At 40.6% G+C, this 19054-nt stretch overlaps 1 protein-coding gene across 4 annotated transcripts in view; it reads right to left on the bottom strand.

Annotated features, from left to right (window-relative positions):
* LOC120722983 (rho GTPase-activating protein 44-like) overlaps positions 1-19054 on the bottom strand; it is a 98686-nt gene that overhangs the window by 39364 nt on the left and 40268 nt on the right. For 3 of the 4 annotated variants that reach the window (XM_040014200.1, XM_040014198.1, XM_040014201.1), the window contains exons 1-2: positions 5021-11034; positions 126-165 (exon numbers count right to left, since the gene is read on the bottom strand). In XM_040014200.1, coding sequence (XP_039870134.1) covers positions 126-165; positions 5021-5085 — 105 coding nt within the window. In that variant the 5' untranslated portion in view covers positions 5086-11034. Of the gene's footprint in view, positions 1-125; positions 166-5020; positions 11035-19054 lie in introns of those variants that run through there. The other variant, XM_040014199.1, reaches the window with a different exon arrangement.

Genomic DNA, 19054 nt, shown 5'->3' on the forward strand with positions numbered 1-19054 from the left:
GCTGAATATTTTGCTCCATTAATGATTTTTCTTGTGAGATTTTTCTTGTGAGAAGCAGTGACTATCGAGCCAAAGAGGAAAAGCATTCGCACAAACACACAGATTCGATGAAGACTCATTAATACCTGCAGCAGATCTTCACTCAGCACTTCTGTTTTTTCAGCCCTGGAAGAAAAGAGAAGAGCGGCTGTTAGGATGACAGAGAGAGGGAAACGTTAAAATTACAGAACTTGTTATTGTGGGAACTTGGCAAGTAGCGCACAAACCACTCAATCACTGTAATTGCATCATTTGCTCGACTTCTGTGCAAGAAATATAAAATGCTGCAGCTGCCTGGAGCTAATCGTGTAAGAGGAACGTTTATTTTCACAGTTGCACAGGACTCACGCTGGTCTGGTTTAATTACAAAGTCTCAAGTTGGAAATGTGACAGAAAACAGAGGCTGACTGACACTTACAACATTTTTAAACTCTTTGACTTATCTTCCAATTATTTTATGGGTTGGGAATTTTTCTATCCTAATAACTAAATAAACAAATCTAAAAACTATCAGAATCATCTGAAAACACACAAAAAAGCTTCTTTTAGTTCATGGAAAACGTCCAAAAACTCTGCTCCAAAAATGGGTCAGTCTCCATAGACTCTCCCAACTTTACAGCCAAATAAACATGTTTATAGCCTGCTGCAAAGAAACGTTTTGGTCTCTATAGCTAAAGCTCCAGTCAGATAGTTAGCAACCAGTTGGCAACTGCCGGGCAACCACTGGTAGCTGTGAAAACCTCATCCACACGGGCCTAAAGACCAGTCAGTCCCCTGATGATAAGCAGCTGCTAGGAAAAAATGTGTGTCCCCCCCACCTACTGACAGCTTGTTTGCTGTCAGTAGGTGAGATTAGTTCCCAAGAGGTTCTGCCCCAAAAGCCTCTTTAGAGTTGCTTTGGTTGCAACTGGTTGCCACCGTCTCCTGTAGTTTGTATGGAAGACACCAACTTATCTCCAACTAAAAAAAAAAAAGTGCAACAAATTCATCCTCAAAGTAAAACTGGCATCTTTTGCAGCACGTTGCTCTCTGAGATAAGGCACAGCTTTTATTTTGCAGGTGAGCAGTCTCGCCTTCCGGTCTGTAGCAACCAAAACAATAACAAGGAGATATTTGATGCAGCAACCTTTTTGTGACTGATCTCATTTACAGTAGCAACAGCCAGCAACCTCCATCAACCGCTCGCCAGCAGTTTCACTTTCGTGTAACTCCACGGGGTGACATTATTTAACTCACAATTTCAGCTTGTATTTAGTTCCAAAACGATATTTTTTAGCGGGGCTTCTGCTTTGACTGATAAGTGGATGCTGAGTCAGGTAACCAGAGCCTATAGCTGTCTGCTAGGCCTCACCTCTGTCAGTTTAAACCACTGAATGTGACCTTTCAACCACATTTGCGCTGTTTGTTATTATTATTTAATACGTTTCTGTCTTGGTGATGCACCCGTACAGCTTTTCGATTCAGCTTGCTTGCGTTAGCTGATGACTTAGCACTCCTCTATCTGGATCAACATAATGCAATAAAATATTATAGAGACACTACGGTGGTGACTCAACAGAAGAAACTACCGGGAACTTCTAGTGACAACAAGAGAAATAACCCTTTACAGAGGCAAAGTGGGCAGTTCCTGATATTCTCAACCGTAGAGTGCAGGACTGAAGTGACTGATATTTGAAGGGGATCTAGACAACTGCACACCTGGCATGGCCATCAGCCACCAGCCAGCTATGAAGCGACAATTACAGTGTATGTGTGCAGGGCTTAAGAGTCAAGTCACAAACCGAAATGCCAATGTTACCATAGAAACATGCTCCCAGTGGCAATGCAGTGTTACTGATATTAACTTTGTGTACTGTTGATTATGTTCAGTGAAGATGAAAGGATGTAAGGAGCAGAGGTAGTGAAGGTGGATGAGTTTAAATACCTGGTGTCCACCATTCAAAACAGTTCAAAGAAGAGGTGAAGAAGAGAGTGTAGGCTGACAAAGACAGGATACTGGATTAATTTTACATTTCCAGAACTAAGTATTAAAGTATTACCCCAATAAAAATTTATTAAAAAATGTTAATGTTGCCTCTTTCAGAGTCAGACTTTCAGTTAGTGTGCATCAAAGTAGTAAACATATGTATACATATAAGAATGTTTCTTATTTATCTTTTCTTATTGTCAATAAATCCGACATTGACAAGAAGAAAGAATCACCTCCTCAAGCTGACAATGGTTCCTACTGAAGACGCAAGCCTTTAAAAACAACCCACAAATATATCATTTCATTTTCCAGAAAAAAAAGAGCTTAGTAGCCCTAAAACAGCTGCTCTCCGCAGGTTTCAGCAAATGTTTCTCAAACAAGAAGAAATGGAGCTTTTGTTGGAGACTATTATCTGCATCGCATTAATGTACACATGGTACTCTAGTGAGTTTTTCAGGCAGCAGGATGGTGTGTTTGTGAGATTGAACCATTATAAACCAGTGTATGTGTTCATGATAATGAAGAAACATGTCACCCAGTGCAACACTGATGTGTTTTTAATAGTTTCTGCACAACAATGAAGCTCGATAGCACGCAGGAATAAAAACTCTTAAGCTTTGAATGTGCAGACAACACATGGGTGTTGTTGATATCAGGCTTTAACTAATGATGAATGATTTTAATCATACCAACGATGTAGCATTTAGAAAAACATATTCTGCTCCATTATGTGATCACCAGTTCCTTCAGGAAGCCAAAGCGCCATGCACTGAAATAACACTAACAGACTGCAGCACTGCCTTCAGCAGCAGTTGAACAGCTGATGGAGATCAGTGTGGATATTTCGGATGCTAAGATGACCTGTAGGTTAATAACAAAGACAGCCTCTGGAGGAAAACGTTGCCTGGAGTGTCAGAAAGCCTTTAGACAATAGATCTGAGAAGATGCAAGATAACAACAAGCTGCAAATTTAAAATAAGGCAAAACCTGCAATTACTGGTCTTATTTCACCTGGCTAACGTTTGCAGAGATATTTATCTATTGGCATCTTCTTTTAACGCTAATAAGGAAGTTTTATGCATTTTTTAATTGTCCATTTCTTGAAAGTCTCTTAACATTTATGTCTATCTGCTGGTTTAGCATTGCTTACTCCTGCTTTAAAATCACGGGGGTCAGACAAAGACATCTGTGTCCAGTAAAGATGCACAAACCTACCCGTTTGAATTTCAAAATCAATCCAAACACCTGCTAAAACCAAATTTTTGCTCTTTCAAAGTTGACATGAATGCACGACAATTTATAAAGTTTCAAACATCAATCCTGAGATGAAAGACATGAAGGTTACAGTAAGTTTTTTCCCCCCACATAAGTATTTCATTATTTTTTTGACAGTTCGAATGCGTTACTGTTAAATTTCCTCTGATGGCTGTTGCAGTATTCCTCTATTGTTGTTCATAAGCAAACACAAAAAGTCCGAGTGTATAAATAGCCAAAATGCTCATTTTTTGTTGCTGTTAAAACTAAACAATGATGAGAAATAGATCCAGCAGTTAAAGATGAACCACAGCATCCTCACCGCCGTACAGGCTCTTTCTTGGGTTACCTTTCCTTCTCTCGCTCTCTCTCTTGCACATTTTCCCCCTGACAACCAGTTAGTTTAACAAAGTTCAGAGAACAGTTAAAACAAGTCACAATGCAGATACTCGGAGCTGTAAATAGAACAGATGCAGGCAGATGAGTGGATATAAAAACAGAACCAACAGCATTGAAACTACACACACACAGCTACAGCAGACATTTCTTCTCTCTGTCTGCTGCGATTCAGCCTCACTCACACGTCGATTATACATCAGGCATCAGTTTCCTAAAAGCATCTTAAGACGGTCTTTAGAGCGCTGTAATGCTCAGAGAGAAAATATGTTTGGGAGCTCTGGTTTCAGACTGAACTGCTGCAGACAGAAATGATTGTAACTTGAGGAAAAAATCAGAGTACAGCAATGAACCGAGGAACGACTGAGTGGCTTATCTGTCACTTATGAGTAGCAAAGTGCAATTTGGTGGGACCGGCTTAGCAAGTGGTTTCAGGTATCAGATCACCATGTGTCTTAATGGATATTTTCACGTGTATTTAACACTGTGCACTTGTGATCTGATAACCACGGATGCACTTGAAAACCAACTGTAAACCGGGCCAAGATAAAAAGACTAACTCTGTACCTTGTTAAAGTTTTTGTTCTGCTGAATTTTATCAGCCCTGGTGTTACGCTCTGCTCTGAACAGCCTTTAGCAACTGTTTCAGTTTGTATTCAAAATATCAGTAGCAACACTGATAAACAGGTAAGTGTGAATCACCTGCGGTGCACTTCCTTCACCCCCGCAGACAGAGAAACCTGTTATTAAACAGGCAGATTAGGTTTTACAAGGTCACCTCCAGAGCCTGGAGTCTTAACTACAAGACTAATAACATTTCTGCTATTTTACAAGGTCATTACCTTAATGCCTGATGTATCATATTTGACAAGTTGAGTTTTGTGAATTTGACATCAGTGTCACAAAAATTAAAATTCAATGTACTGAATGTAAATAGTTGGAACGTACTTACAGACCAGATTTGTGTGACTAAGGTCTTAAATAAAAATATTATTTACAGTTTTCCTTCACAGTAGATTAAAACTGTGTCAAAAGCATCCGTGAATAAAATTTTAAATAAAGCCAACTCTGTCTAAATGCTGGATTAGCAGAAACTGTTTGATGAATAGATGAAAATATGTTATTTTCAGTGTAACTAATATAATATATAAGTTAACACATTCAGCAGCCCTTTGCTTTCTGACCGAGAACACGCACCAGACCAGTCACACCTACCTTACCTGCCTTTCTGAGCAGCACAGACACATGTTCCCCTCTAAATGTACCTACTGCCACATACAGCTATACATTTCACTCAAATTTAGCTCAAATTCAAAATAAAAAATAAAACAGAGTGAGCCTGCTGTGGCCCAGTGGACTTACACAACAATGCTTTTTCTGCTCGACCTCTTAGTCTTGCCAGAAATCTGCAGCTTTCTCCTCCACATTCCCCCTGCTCACAGAAAGGAGATCACCTGTTTTCAAGCAGGAGTTCAGTGACCAGCCAGAAAACAAAGAGCAGAGAGGAGGTGGCGAAAGTGGGAGGAAGAGAGGGAGGGGAAGGGCGGCGTAAAGAATGAGACCTGACTATCTGGTCCTTTCACTCACTCATCGTCACCAGCCTCTGCTTTATGTTCCCCTCTGTGAACAGATTGGACTTTCAAATATGTCCACATTATGTGTTTATGACTGAACAGACACACATCTCTTTCTCCCCAAAAGCCAACATTTTACATTTTGTAATATATTTAAATTCCAAGGGTGTCCTAATAGTTTTTCAGCCCTCAGTACTGAGTAAAAAGACCCATGCTCTGCTTGTATAAGCTGCGCTCTCAGATTCGTACCAGTAGAAACAAATTTATTTTTTCAAAGAATGGGCCATGGAATTTTCCACTGCCAATAAAGTCCAGTTTATCTAGCCTTAAATGTTAGATTTAATCCTAAAATGTGAGTTTTAGCTTTCACTGTAAGGTGTTATCATGTTGCTTTTTTCACTCTAAAACTAAACATTCAGTTTGAGTCCAGATGAAATATTAAATTAAGTACTTCACTTTTCAGTTCAGCACATGGAAACTCGTTATTCTTGTGAAAACATGAATAAAGTTTTCTGTTCTGAAGATGATTCAGACCGTGTGGAGTGTTAGAGGTGAGTCCAAATGCAGAGATGTGAAAGCAGAAAGTAAACCCTTTATTGACTGGTTTCAAATTCTACAAGAGGCAAAACATAAAGTCCAACAAGGAAATAATGAAAACTACAAACATCTGAAATATAAAGCAAGAAACTACACAGGGGCAAGTCGGAGCAGCCACTCTCACCAAAGACAAGGGGAGGCAGTGACTATATATACACTGAAGGGCAATCAGAGAGACAGCTAGGGAGACTGAGACGGCTGAACTAAATCACAGAAGATGAGACCAGGGAAGAAAAACTTAAAACAAAGCACAAAGAACACTACGTTTCAAAATAAAGCAGGAAGTGTGATAAGTAAACTGGGAAAATACAGACACATGAATGAATTTGACACAAGAGGATGAAACAGTGAGGAAATAATTTAAGAGGAATAAATACCAAGAGTCAAGACTATGACAAGAGCTATGCTAGCAGTTCTGTGAGGCTGTACTTAAATAAAGTAGCACTATTAAGCCTACCCTTATCATGCTAACATGCTCACAGTGACAGTGATAATATATCTTATGTTTAGCAGGTATAATATTTATCTTGTTCCATCAATTACTATGTTAGGATGCTAACATTTGAGCCACAAGATGTAATCTCTCCAGCGTGTCCTGGGTGCACCCGGGGACCTCGTCCCAGCAGAACATGCCCAGACACAGGAGGACACAGGATGTCTGAATGTTTCACCTCAGCTGGCTCCTTTTTATGCAGAGGAGTAGCGACTCCACTTTGAGGTGATTGACAGAATTCATCACCCGTCTCTAACGGAAAGCTAATTTCTGCTGCTTATATTGGTGATCTTATTCTTTCAGTCATTACTCAGACTCGTGACCACCGGTGAGGATAAGGGCATAGATCAAACCGGCAAATTGACACCTTTGCTTTTATGCACAGCTCTCTCTTCAACCCATCGCCCTAAACTCCCACTCCCCTAATGCTCCCCTGTGACTCATCACCTCAGTGTGGTGGAAAGGTTTGTGTGTTTCTGTCATTCCATGGGCTTTTATGTTGGTCCCCGTGAAAGCTAAAATAACAAGGGACCAGTTTACCCTGCCAAGGAGAGGATGACCCCACACTGGAACAAGACCTGGGTAGGAAGCTTGAGGGAGAGTGCTTGGTGGTCTTAGCCCATGGGGCCTGGCTAAGCACAGCCCAAATGTGTATCGGACAGCAGTCAAGACCGGAGGCCCTGATGGTCCAGTCCCCGGCTGCTGATGCTGGCTACTGAGGTTTACAGTTGGGATTTAATGATGTCTCCATGACATTGTGGTGCTGAATGACAGTGTTTCTGTTTGCAGTCACAGTTTCCTGCTTCAGTAACAAAACTGAACTTATTTCTGACACAATATGTACAAACCGCTGCTCTTTCTCTCCCTGAATTCGTCTTCTCTCTGGCACTAAAGAAGTCTAAGCAAGATTCACAGTCTCTGGATTTAACAACGAGATAATGATCCTTATGCAAACACAGAGATACACGCACGCACACTAATGATGAGGTTAGCAATTGCTCACCCGTCCTGGAAAGCCAGTTGCTGCAGAGAGATGGAGATTAATGCACGCGCACACATTGAATCCAAGCATGCTCAAATTCAATGCACATTGTCTCGTTCCCTTTCCTCAGTGACAGTTTTGTAGATTTCACCCAGGTACACACACAAACGTACACATCCACTTTGTCTCTTTCCAGGTGTGACATAATTAATGTGAAGGCTAACACAAGCAAAACAAACTGCTGTCTGCTGTCACGGTGAGTTTTCACACCCAGGAGATAAAAAATTCAGACTGTGTGCATTATGTTTGCAAAAGCACCTGCATAACTGAGAATAACAATGTCTAACGGACAGTTGAATAAGTCTTCAGTTTGAACTGTCCTGTCCTCAATTACCAGAAGGAGGCAAGATTCCATAATACTTTGACCACACTTATCCCAGATGGAAAAGGATGTATTATTAACTGTATATTAAAGCTATAATGGGCCTGCAGTATGACTGGACACGTGAATTTGAAGGTAGATTTCTATAATGTGGGTTCGGTAACTACAGCAGCAGCAGAGCAAGCATACGGGCATACACCAGTCACCTTTCTGCAAATATAGGGGAAAAAGAGACATGTTTGCACACAGTTCATACCACTGTGATCAGAAATGCCCTTTGAAGCATCTCCATCTCCATCTAAAGGTTTAATTCTCCAGTTAAAATGTTGTAGTTCCCAGGAAACACGTGTGCTGCTAGCAGTTCCTGATGCTTGGCTGCGACTCTGCATATCTGCACGTGTAAGGAGAAGGTCAGCTGTTTATGTTGTGCTGACGTTTCCACTCGGGGGATTTGGGCCTCGTAACGCAGCATGACTGGGGTCACAGCTGAGGAAGGGAGAGGCTAACAAACACATGGTTCATATTTTGGAAATGCCTGACTCAATGAAATAAGCAGCTACATGTTGTTGACGGCCGTGTTTGCTCCAGGAAAAAAAAGGTGGGCAAACAGGAGAAAGAGAGCCACGTGTGTGATGAGTCTAAACCGCACTCGTGATTCAGCTTGCTCTTCTACCCTTCTCACTGCAGGTTTTTTTTTTTGTTAATTGTTTGACACATCAAGGGCACTACAGCATCCTGAATCAAAGCCTCAGCAACAGAGTCGGTGCTTTACTGCGGCATCAGCTTCTGGCGTCACAGCCGGGATTCCCACCGGCACAGAAAGGCAAAGAGGGGGAGGCAGCGAGAGGTGATGAAGAATACAGAAGCAGAAGAAGATAACAGATGTGTAAAAGGGATTTTTCAGTCATAAATCTTGTGAGGGGGAGCTGAAGTGACAGAGGTTGGGAATACAGAGCGTTCTCTAAAATGACTCAATTCTGTTTTCCCCCCATCTCGACAAAAAAAGTCTGTCTGAAAACTTTTTGCAAAGGTAGTGCAGTAAAAAGAGTTTCTCTGAACAGCACTTGAGTTAAGTTATATCGCTAATAAAGCGCAATAACAGAAAAAGGGGTTTTTGGTATGAAGCAAAATGCTGATTTGTTTGAGGGAGTGAAAATAGAAGCATGTGGACAATTCTGCACAATCCACATTTTTCGAGTTATAAGCAAAACATTTGCAATGTGACATTTTTTCTCGCTTTCCTGGAGTTGTCTTTAACTGCCTGAAAAATGTGAAAGCCCAATCCATCAGAGTCATTCAGAGCATTAAAACTGTAATGAAACAACATAAGCCTTGTTTCTTCCTCGATTTTTCTCCAGTAGATGCTTCCAGGGGAGCTTTTTTATTTAAAGCCATTGTTTCTCTTACTGAAATATCTGTCAACACGCCACAGCAGCAGTTATGTGTCAGCGCTGCTCTTAAGTTCTTCAATCAACTTTACGCAGCTTAACACTTGATGTGTTTTCACTGGTGCCGATCTAAACCTGCTCAGCAAACCAAAGACCTTTTTATAAACAGCCTCAGCGTTGACATATTAAACAGTAATGCACGTTGAAAGAGAAGAGAAAAAAAGGAATTCAAGGCCACATTCAGCGGCTTTGACTCATAATGCCAAGCCACACCATGTTTTCATCACTGGATTATTAAATTTTATTAAGGTTAATGTTTAAGCTACTCAGATCTTAATTATACCTGTGTGAAAATACATTTAAGATTAAAAAAAGCGATGTAACGGAGTAGAAGTCTTAGGCTACGTCCACGCTAGCGCGGCTCTATTATCCATTTGAAAATTTAAGATTGATTATTTTGTGTGATTATTTTCAAGATGCTTTTTAAGGCAAAGTCAATCAGACTTACATTTTTTCGTCAATTAATCAAGTGCATATGATTTCCTTCACTTTTAATTCCTATAGAAGCAGTAAGGCTATACTTAGTTTTTCACAGGACTGCACAGAGTCCTGTGAGGACTATAGAGTGGAAAACATAAAATTATCAGGATCTAGAGTCTATCCCAGCTACCACTGGGTGAGGAGCAGGGCACACCCTGGACAGATCATCAGTCTGCTGCATTGCGAACACAGAGAGATAGACAACCATTCACACTCATAGGCAATTTATCATTACTAATTAACCTAACCCCACTAATAGCATGTCTTTGTACTGTGAGAGGACACACAACATGAGGCTAACGCCACAAGGAAAAGCCAGATGATGAAGTCCAACTTGGACCTTCTTACTGTGAGTCAGCATTGCTGACCACTGCACTGCTTCCTCGTTTGCTTTTGCTGTGGACAAGTGCTCTGCTGCTTGTGTTTAGACCCACAGACCCACAGCTAAAAGTTAGAAGCTGCTTATTTGTGTGGATTAGTTTATAAGTGTAGCTTATAATTATTAAATGTTTTCCCAATAGAAAACAGAAAAATACTACACTAACCTTTGTTGTGTTCTTATTGAAAATCAAGAAACTATTGCTGTGGTGATTTTGTGCCTTCAGATCAGTGATTCAGAATGAGACGATTTTATTCAAAATACATCAGCAGAATTTTCTCTGTAACCACCAGCGAGTGTTAACGAGTAAACAGGTGAACTGAGCTGAGAAATTCAAAGATTAGATTTCTAAACTGAGAAAACACATCGGCGTTGTTTTGACAGTTTGTGTCCTCAAAGGTGCTTTTTTTGTTTTGCTTCTCGCTCTTCTGCTGCCGGGGAGTTTCCGTCAGTGACACAGAGATCCGACACTCAGAAGCTTCAAAGAAGAAACTGAACAAGTCATCAACAGAGATTATTGTCCAAACTTTGCCTGTAAATAATTCACTTTGCGAATGTTATAAGACAAAGGAAGTGCATTTGGTAGGCCTTGAGGATGTACACGGTACTTTGTGAAAAGAAAACTGAACGTGGAAAATATAAATACTTGTAGTTCCTCGACTCTTATTGTAAAGGTGTTTCGAACACGGTGTTCAAATTCAGGCTCTACAATACACACAGTGAATACTATCAGCTAAACTACACTTCATATTCTAGACAACTCTATCAAATAAACCACATTCATCATTGCAATTAGACCTCAAAAGGCTACTAGGCAGAGACAAGCCATGTTTCTCTACTTTTTTGTCTGTTATGAATAACAGCCATATATATGGTCATATGCTTTATCAAAAATGAAAGTTTTAAGCCTAATCTTAAAAATAGAGAGAGTGTCTGTCTCTCAAATCCAAACTGGGAGCTGGTTTCACAGAAGAGGGCCATTTTTACCTTGCTCAGTTTTTATATTTGCTTTTATACTTTTATGACTGTTTATGTCTAAATTTTATCTTACTATGTTTGCTATATATACATTTTTCTTATGTTTTTATGGTATGTTTCCGTGTTACTGTAAGGTGACCTTGAGGGTCTGAAAGGTGCCTATAAATAAAATGTAATTATTATTATTATTATTATTATTATTAAAGCTGAAGGCTCTGCCTCCCATTCTACTTTTAAATGGTCTAGGAACCATAAGTAAGCTTGCATGGGGCCAGATTCTTCAAGACCTTTCATGTGAGGCGAAGGAAATTTGATCCTATATTTAAGAAACCTACGATGAAGAGAAGCCAATATTGGAGAACTATGCTCCCAGTCTGCATCGTGGCTCAAGAGTTGGGAGTTCGCCTTGTAATCGGAAGGTTGCTGGTTCGAGCCCCGGCTGCAACAGTCTCGGTCGTTGTGTCCTTGGGCAAGACACTTCACTCGTTGCCTACTGGTGGTGGTCAGAGGGCCCGGTGGCGCCAGTGTCCGGCAGCCTCGTCTCTGTCAGTGCGCCCCAGGGCAATGTAGCTTCCTATCCCCAGTGTGTGTGAATGGGTGGATGACTGAATGTGTAAAGCGCTTTGGGGTCCTTAGGAACTAAGTAAAGCAGCATACAAATACAGGCCATTTACCATAATATCTCCTATATGTGTATACAAAGCCCCTGTTATACATAATACCATGAATAGTAACTTTTCAACTTTTTATTTAATATCACTGCAAATCATAACTGTACAAATATACTTATTCAAAACCGCAGACTGCATATAAAACACAGATGGGGCTTTGAGGTCAGGAATGGAAGTCCTTAAAAGTGCATTCATTCTAATGGCCAGTAGGGGGCGACTCCTCTAATCCGCCGCTTTCTTAATCTTTGATCTTGAATTTTTACCTTAGCTCAAATGGGAGGATAAAGCAAGTTGTGATTTAAAAGGTTTAAATTGAGTCTTCGCCAACTATCTTTTATACACAGTTTAAATGTAAACATATTCTTTAGTCCATTCCCTGAAAGCATCACATAGTAAATATGCACAAATGTCTGAAATTTAACAAACTTTACGTCTGTAGATATGGGATCCTTTAACACGGTCCAAACAGATGAGCTTATATTTGAAAACGTCTTATATGCTAAATACTTAATTCAGTCCACCTCGGGCAGGAAAATTGGTGTATGATGAAGGAAAAATGGTTCAAGGACAGAAAAGTCCCCGAGGAGAAACGTTTTAGGTGAAGTCAAATTACCCAGCATGCTTCTCTCTCACTGCTAACCAGGGTGGGGGTGGTTTTGGGGGTTACTATGGAAACGGCAGAAGGATCAAGCGTGGAAGTGAAGAAGGAGGGTGAAGATGAATGAATAGCTGGAGTAAAGCGGAATCATTCCTCCACCGGCAGCCCGAGGTGCGGTGCCAGCGGTCGAGCTGTCGTTTGTCACGACGGCAGAACCAGCCGAGATGAGATCTGTATCTTTATGTCTATCACACACACACACACACATGCTCACATCTTCTTTTGGCTTCAAGGTCATTGCCTCTACTCTTTTGGTGACTGTGGAGTGGGGGTGGAATAATAAACCTTTGAACGACGAGTTCCTGGTGAGCTGACGTCTCACGAAGATGCAAATCTGTGAATAAAATGCGGGCACATGTGCCGTACGTGTGTGTGTGTGTGTATGAATAATAAACTTGTCAGAGAGATTCTCTCTCTGCAGATGAAAGCAATAAAAAGATCTTTTTCGACCATATTTTATTTATAGATGGCTCTATTTTCAGCTATTTGATCCACACTCAATATAAAACACTACGCGAGACAGATATTTCAAATTCAGCAGTCTTCAGAGCACAGTCAGTCTCTGAGCATTAAACATGCTGAACGTTATCCTCTGATTATTCACCGCTCCTTACTGCACGTTCATTAAACACAGAACTGCATATGTCAGCCCAGTCAGGCATGAACTGCAACAGTACTGCTGGTAAAAACAAACAGTTTGTTTTTTCATGATGAATTTTAACATTTTAATTTGAAATTTAATCCTCTTGAAAACTCTAATGTCAGCTAAACCCCGTTAGGACTTTGTGAAGTTTTGAAAACTGAAAAGTTGTCTTCTCAGACTGTGGATATGACATCCCTTTACATCTAAGAGGCAGAATTACTAAACGGGGTGTGACTGCAATCCCCAAATGAAGCCTGTGTGCAAGTTCACTAAGGAAGATCTGCATTCACTCATCTGTCTTCTTGTCCAGGTGTTTGGCTGCTAGTATGTTAATTACATCACTTCCACTTTCCCACACTGTAAAACTCAACGACGACATCATTTCTGTATCTTCAATCAGTCTCCACGCTATAATCCCGCTCCTCATCTTTCTTTCTCCCTTGCAGTGTGCTTTGTGCAACCCACCTGCTCACTCCATCTTATCTTCATCACCACTGGCATCTAGACTCCAGGGGGGTCTTGCAATTCCCATCACCGCTGGGATTTCACTCTGCTGCGATGGTCCATCCGAGACTAATCGCCAAATAGCATAACTGAATTCTGTATATCAATAAATGACAGTCAGCTCCTTCTAATGATCTCTCCGTATTGAGACAGCACTCATAGGTGTGGTTAGTTTTACAGGATTTTACAAAAGTTGTTTAACTGTTGGATGAATGCCTCTGGGTAGCTCATCATGATGAAGATCAGGTAATCCTGATTCACATATACTGGGATCACTGGTTTTGGGGATAATTATTACCAGGGACAAGAGATTTTTTTAGATTAAAATGATGTGACTATAGTGCACAGATACAAAACAAGACAACATGGGTAGTATTGCAATTTATGCTGCAAAATCTTTTAAAACCTAAAACATTTTCGGGCTAACTGAGTAATAAAATTTAATTCTTAGTGGAAAACAAAACAAAACACATGATGATACTCAGCCTTGTGCTGTCTACACAGACCACCTTGATTCAGATGTCCAAGCAGTGTTGCATAGTAATCAGCGGCCACACAGCACAGCACAGGATAACAACACATAACCGAAGGGGAGGAAAAGCCTGTTCCTAAGAGCACAACCCATCAAAATGCTGCTCACAGCCAAAAGTTTCGAACGCCCAGGTCCAGCTCTCCGGAGAGCTTTCTATTTTTCTCAAGGAGCACTAAATCCCTCCAGCTTCTCTCCGATGAATACAATGAAATGGCCTGACTCATTCCAGATTCACCCGGAGTACCTCGGCCTTGTTGGCCCTCACAATTGACAAGCCAACAAAACAGAGCAAAGCCTGGAAAAATAAAATCCACCGCAGGAGGTTGTGAACTGCTTTAAAGCTGCCAGAGATTCACTTTTCACCTCCTCTTACTAAATGTTTTTGCTTTTAAGTAGCACAGAGCGTACACACCTCTACTTTTAGGGGTGAAGGAGCCGAAAGCCTCTTATACACAGCACACAAAGATGGATTAATGTGGCCTGGAAAGTGAAGGTAAACAGAAAACGTATTGTGAGTGAACAGGACGGAGGCTGAAATTAACATAAAAACCTATTATTACACTAAAGGATGTGTTTGTGAAGGATTTTCATTCTTATTTCCTATTTCGTGCATTCTTGTATGTTCAAATTAACTGTGTAAAGAACAAATAATTAAAAATAAATGTTGGCAGAATAACAAAGAACAGAAATATACTGTAAATCACTGCATTGTAATCCTTATTTCATCCTTATTTTGGCATTTGTGATTATACTTTTGCATAGAAGGACCTGGTCCACTGTTTATCACTGATTAATGTTAAATTCAGCCTTATTTTTATGGTAATACAGGACAATTTAAACCTTTTTTTCAGACCAAAGTAATATCTGCACACAGCTCCAGCAATAAGTCTGTATAAGAGGACAAATTCAGAGGCAAAATAAACCGCACTGACTAGAGCTTGTAATAACTTAGATGCTCATTTTTAAATTATAAAAGTTAAGAAAAGTAGGTTTGTGGAAACTGAGGGGGAATTTTAAACTCTCATCCACCCTTCCTACCTGAGATTTAAAGGTCTTTATAATATGATCTTTTTTAAAATTATTTTTTTAAAAGAGCAGGAATCGCTCAGGCAGAGCAGACTGAAACTTTAATGCTTCATACTTTAATGATATCAATATTGCAGTACAGCTAAAAATACAGTCATTTTAACATAGAAGTGAAAGGCTGGGAGCTGTAAGGATAAACCTCTGATAAATTGCTTTCTCATTAAATTACCTATTTATATATAAAATGGCAGAAAAAAATCTCCAAAGCCCAAAAATAATTCATTAAGGTATAAAATAGAAGCGGGAAGAAGCATAAATATGTTTGCTGATGATAACTGAATACGCTTTTCAGCTCTACACATGAATCACAAGCTTTAATTACAGATAAGTTTAGGTTACTTTTGTAACCCTGGTTCTCCGAGTTGCATAATTGAGACGTCTCATCAGACAGCTCTTCTTGCTGGAGCAAAGTGATCAAAGGAGTTTATTTTGATTAATAGTAACACAAGTAACACTATGTTACTATTGTGTTAGTAACATAGTTACTAACACTAGTCATGCTTTCCAGCTAAGTCCGTTTCAAAGAAAAGGAGCAGAAAATAAACTCGATGGCTCTGTGGATCTCTGCCAAGGACCAGCAGTCCACTCTTCTATGAAAGTCAACAAACAAATCATTGGAAACAGCAAAGCTTTTTTTTTCTTACTTAATATTATAGTAAATTCCCCCCAAAATGTGAATGAAGTGTTGCTAACGGGTGATCGCATTTCCTGTTTTTTGACTCTTTGCCACTGATCGACTTTTGAAAAGGAAAAATCCACACACTCTAATATTGCTCAGGAAGCTTTGTCTGACGATCATCCGAAGCCAAATTTGGTGAAGTCTGGAAAAACTTTTGGTATGCAAAAAATACATATATGTCGTCCTAAAACGCATTTGTGCCAGAACACTGTGATTGAACTTGTTTTGATGCGAGAAATGCAAAAATAACTTAGTTCAAACATTTTTAGCATAACCCCACCTAAATTAGTCCTACTTGCTCAAGGCAGATAAGCCAAAATTTAAATGAAAAATGAAAAATGTTATGTTGATGTTAATTGGCAGCTCAGTGGTTCACAGCAAGAGAGTGTGAACCTGCCCAGAGCACGTCTGTGTGAAGTTTGTGAGCTTCGGGTTCCTCCTTGGTGGAGGTGACAACAGTAGTAGATAAAAGACAAATAAAATAATTAGTATATTATTAGAAAAAAGTGTTCTAAGCTTCTTTTTCACATTTCCAGCTGTTCTCAGTAAGATTTCAGCGATTCCTGACACGACAAATCAACCTACAGCCTTGACTGCAGTTGACACACCATCTCCTCACACACGCATGAATGTGATGTGCGAACCTTGCTGTCACTGCGGCCACCCTGCCTGAACTCTCCCACACTCTGCATCTCCTGAGCTGTGAAGAGCTGATGCACACACAGAGACAGCGAGCCCTCCGACCCCATGGTTTTATTTTCATGTCTTTACACAGCTGGTCTGAACAAGACCGGTGGTTCTTCCTGTCACCAGAGACCCTGAAATATGTTGAAATGAACAGGCTGAGGACACTGACTACAGACTGACTGACTGGACATCTGTGTAGTGACGTTCTCAAAGCTTTTTCTAAAACACAGAAATCCTGTCTACTCCTAAGAGTTCCCAATGTGTAGATTTCAGGATGTTTTTTTTTTATTTTGGCTGAATGTGTAGCACTGTTTTATCTCTCTATCGCCTTTCTTTGCTAGTAACTTACAAGAAGTTTTTATTATGTATCTACTGACAGTGTTGCAGACTAACAAGAGTGTTTGGTGGCATGCAATGTTGGGGTGTTTAGACACACGTGTGCGAGGTTTAAGCCAATATCATACATGCAGCCCAGGACTTATCTAGACACCGAGTGTATAATAATACTGGTTTATCAAATCTGCCAGGTCAAGGTTGAGTTTTTAAACTCAAACCCACAATCTTTTCATAAACCTCAATCAAGAGATTTTTAATAATTCAACCAAATAAAACCAAATGGGATGTGAACCACTGGCTCTTAGCATATAAACCTACTACAACGGGACCGCTCCAACCAAACGCAGACTTTTATTTCAGAGGCCAGTATTGCTTCTGCCAATGCAGCTAATTATGCTTACTGTTATTATTATTAATACTATTAAACCCATTTTTAAAACAGGTAGAACCATTGAGGTCAACTATGTAACAGGCTTATGATCAGCTCAGTTCAAGAAAATTGGGAGATCCAACCAAAGACTTAAGTATCTTCAGCTTTATAACCATGTAGGGTTTGAATATAGACCATGAGTTGGATACTTTTAGGTGACCTTGTGAGAGATTTCTGAAATCTAGTGGAGACTTTACCTGAACTCTTTACACTCTACCGTCTAAGGCCTGCCAAGTAAATATGAAATCAATTAAACAACTGATGATCTGAACTGATTGCTAATGCCGAAAGACAAACTGATTATTTGACAGCCCGAATTGAGAACATGTTTTTCTGTAATTCAGGTGCAAAAAATAAGTTTCATTAGAGGCCCTTTGATTTGTTGGCCCCTTGCTGAGAGGTGCTGCTTCAGAGAAGCAAAAGCAAACCTTTAAAATGTAAGACTAAAACACTTTGTATCTGATCAGGTGAAACCCCACTGAGCTATTAGTCTGCAGCTTAATTTGATGTTAACAGATCCTCCAGGGCCTTTCCTGGATAAAACTGAACATCTGGCGAAGTGGCTGTTCTTCAGAGAGCTACAGACATGTTTTGTTTATCCTGTCCCCCTCCAGCCACCAAGTCCAAAAGGAGTTGGGTCACAGCCAGCGATGGGTTCCACAAGAGCCTTGCATATTTTGGCAAGCAGGTCGACGCTCTGCTCTGTTCACTTGTCCTCTTTCGCTCTCATTTTTTTAAAATTTTGTTTGTTTGGTTTTTTGTCAGCTCAGTCCCTCCCTCCATAAAATCAAGCCATTTCTCTCTGAGCCTCTCGTCCCTCGTTGTAGCTCAGGAAACACACAGCCGGGTCTGGCAGCCGGGCTGAGGACAGCCCATTGGACTGGTCTCTGCAGGAGTGCTGATTGAGCAGGGGAGGCCTCTCTCCTGCCAAGTTCTCATCATACTCAGCACTTACAGGGAATGACTAATAGCTGTGAGAAGAGGACTGAAGAGGGAGGAGAAAGACAAGACAAGCACCCAAAAAGTTAGAAAATGCACTAAGGGTGAGAAATTCCTTGCTTGCAAACACGCCTTTGTATTAATGCTGCCATTGCCAAAGCTGTGAAATAACTCAAGCAGGTGACAGGCGGGACGAGACAATATGCTGCAGGGACCTGGAGCAGGAGCAGCATTGTCAAGCTGACGCGAGGTTTACAGTTTTAAATGGAGTGTTTTGTCGTTCATCCCACTGATGGCTAACAATAACGATGATCTGCGAGAGAGCAGGGATGAAAGGAGTCGGACGCTCCCTGAGCTTCCCTCCCTCCCCTCTCATATCTTCAGACTTTCTGTCTCTGTGAGGTTAGGCCGTCGCTGTGGATACCATTGACCTCGCTCATCCTCGGTCAGGCTCAGCCTTTTGCGATTTCACATTTCTCGCAGTGACATTTTATGATGAAAATCACTTCTGAGGACAGCAAGCTCTCGTGCAGGACCACAGTCCTAGTTTTCTGCATGCAAGCTGTGAGATCACTTCCTGTCACTGACAGCTCTGATACTTGTGAGCCAAGCACGAGCATACAAGGGTGTTGCATGGCTGGCAAATGTATCTGAAATGTTGCATCTGATATGTTGCCAGCACTTGTAATCTGAGCGTGAGCTCACAAAAGGCTTTTGGCAAATTGGCATCTCACAGCATCCAGACTCATGAGTTCAGAAAAATAAGAAAGAGACTGGTGGAAATCTATAAACCTGTGCTGTGATAGGATCCCCCAGCGGCTCTCTCTCTGATTTTTAAACACATTAAAATCACCACAGAGGATAAATCACAGTCACTGCAGTCAGATACTCTCTGAGTAACAGCTTTTTCTATTTTCA

This window comes from Simochromis diagramma, unplaced genomic scaffold (assembly GCF_900408965.1).
Source record: "Simochromis diagramma unplaced genomic scaffold, fSimDia1.1 OVJJ01000669.1, whole genome shotgun sequence".
NCBI classification, from domain to species: Eukaryota; Metazoa; Chordata; class Actinopteri; order Cichliformes; family Cichlidae; genus Simochromis; species Simochromis diagramma.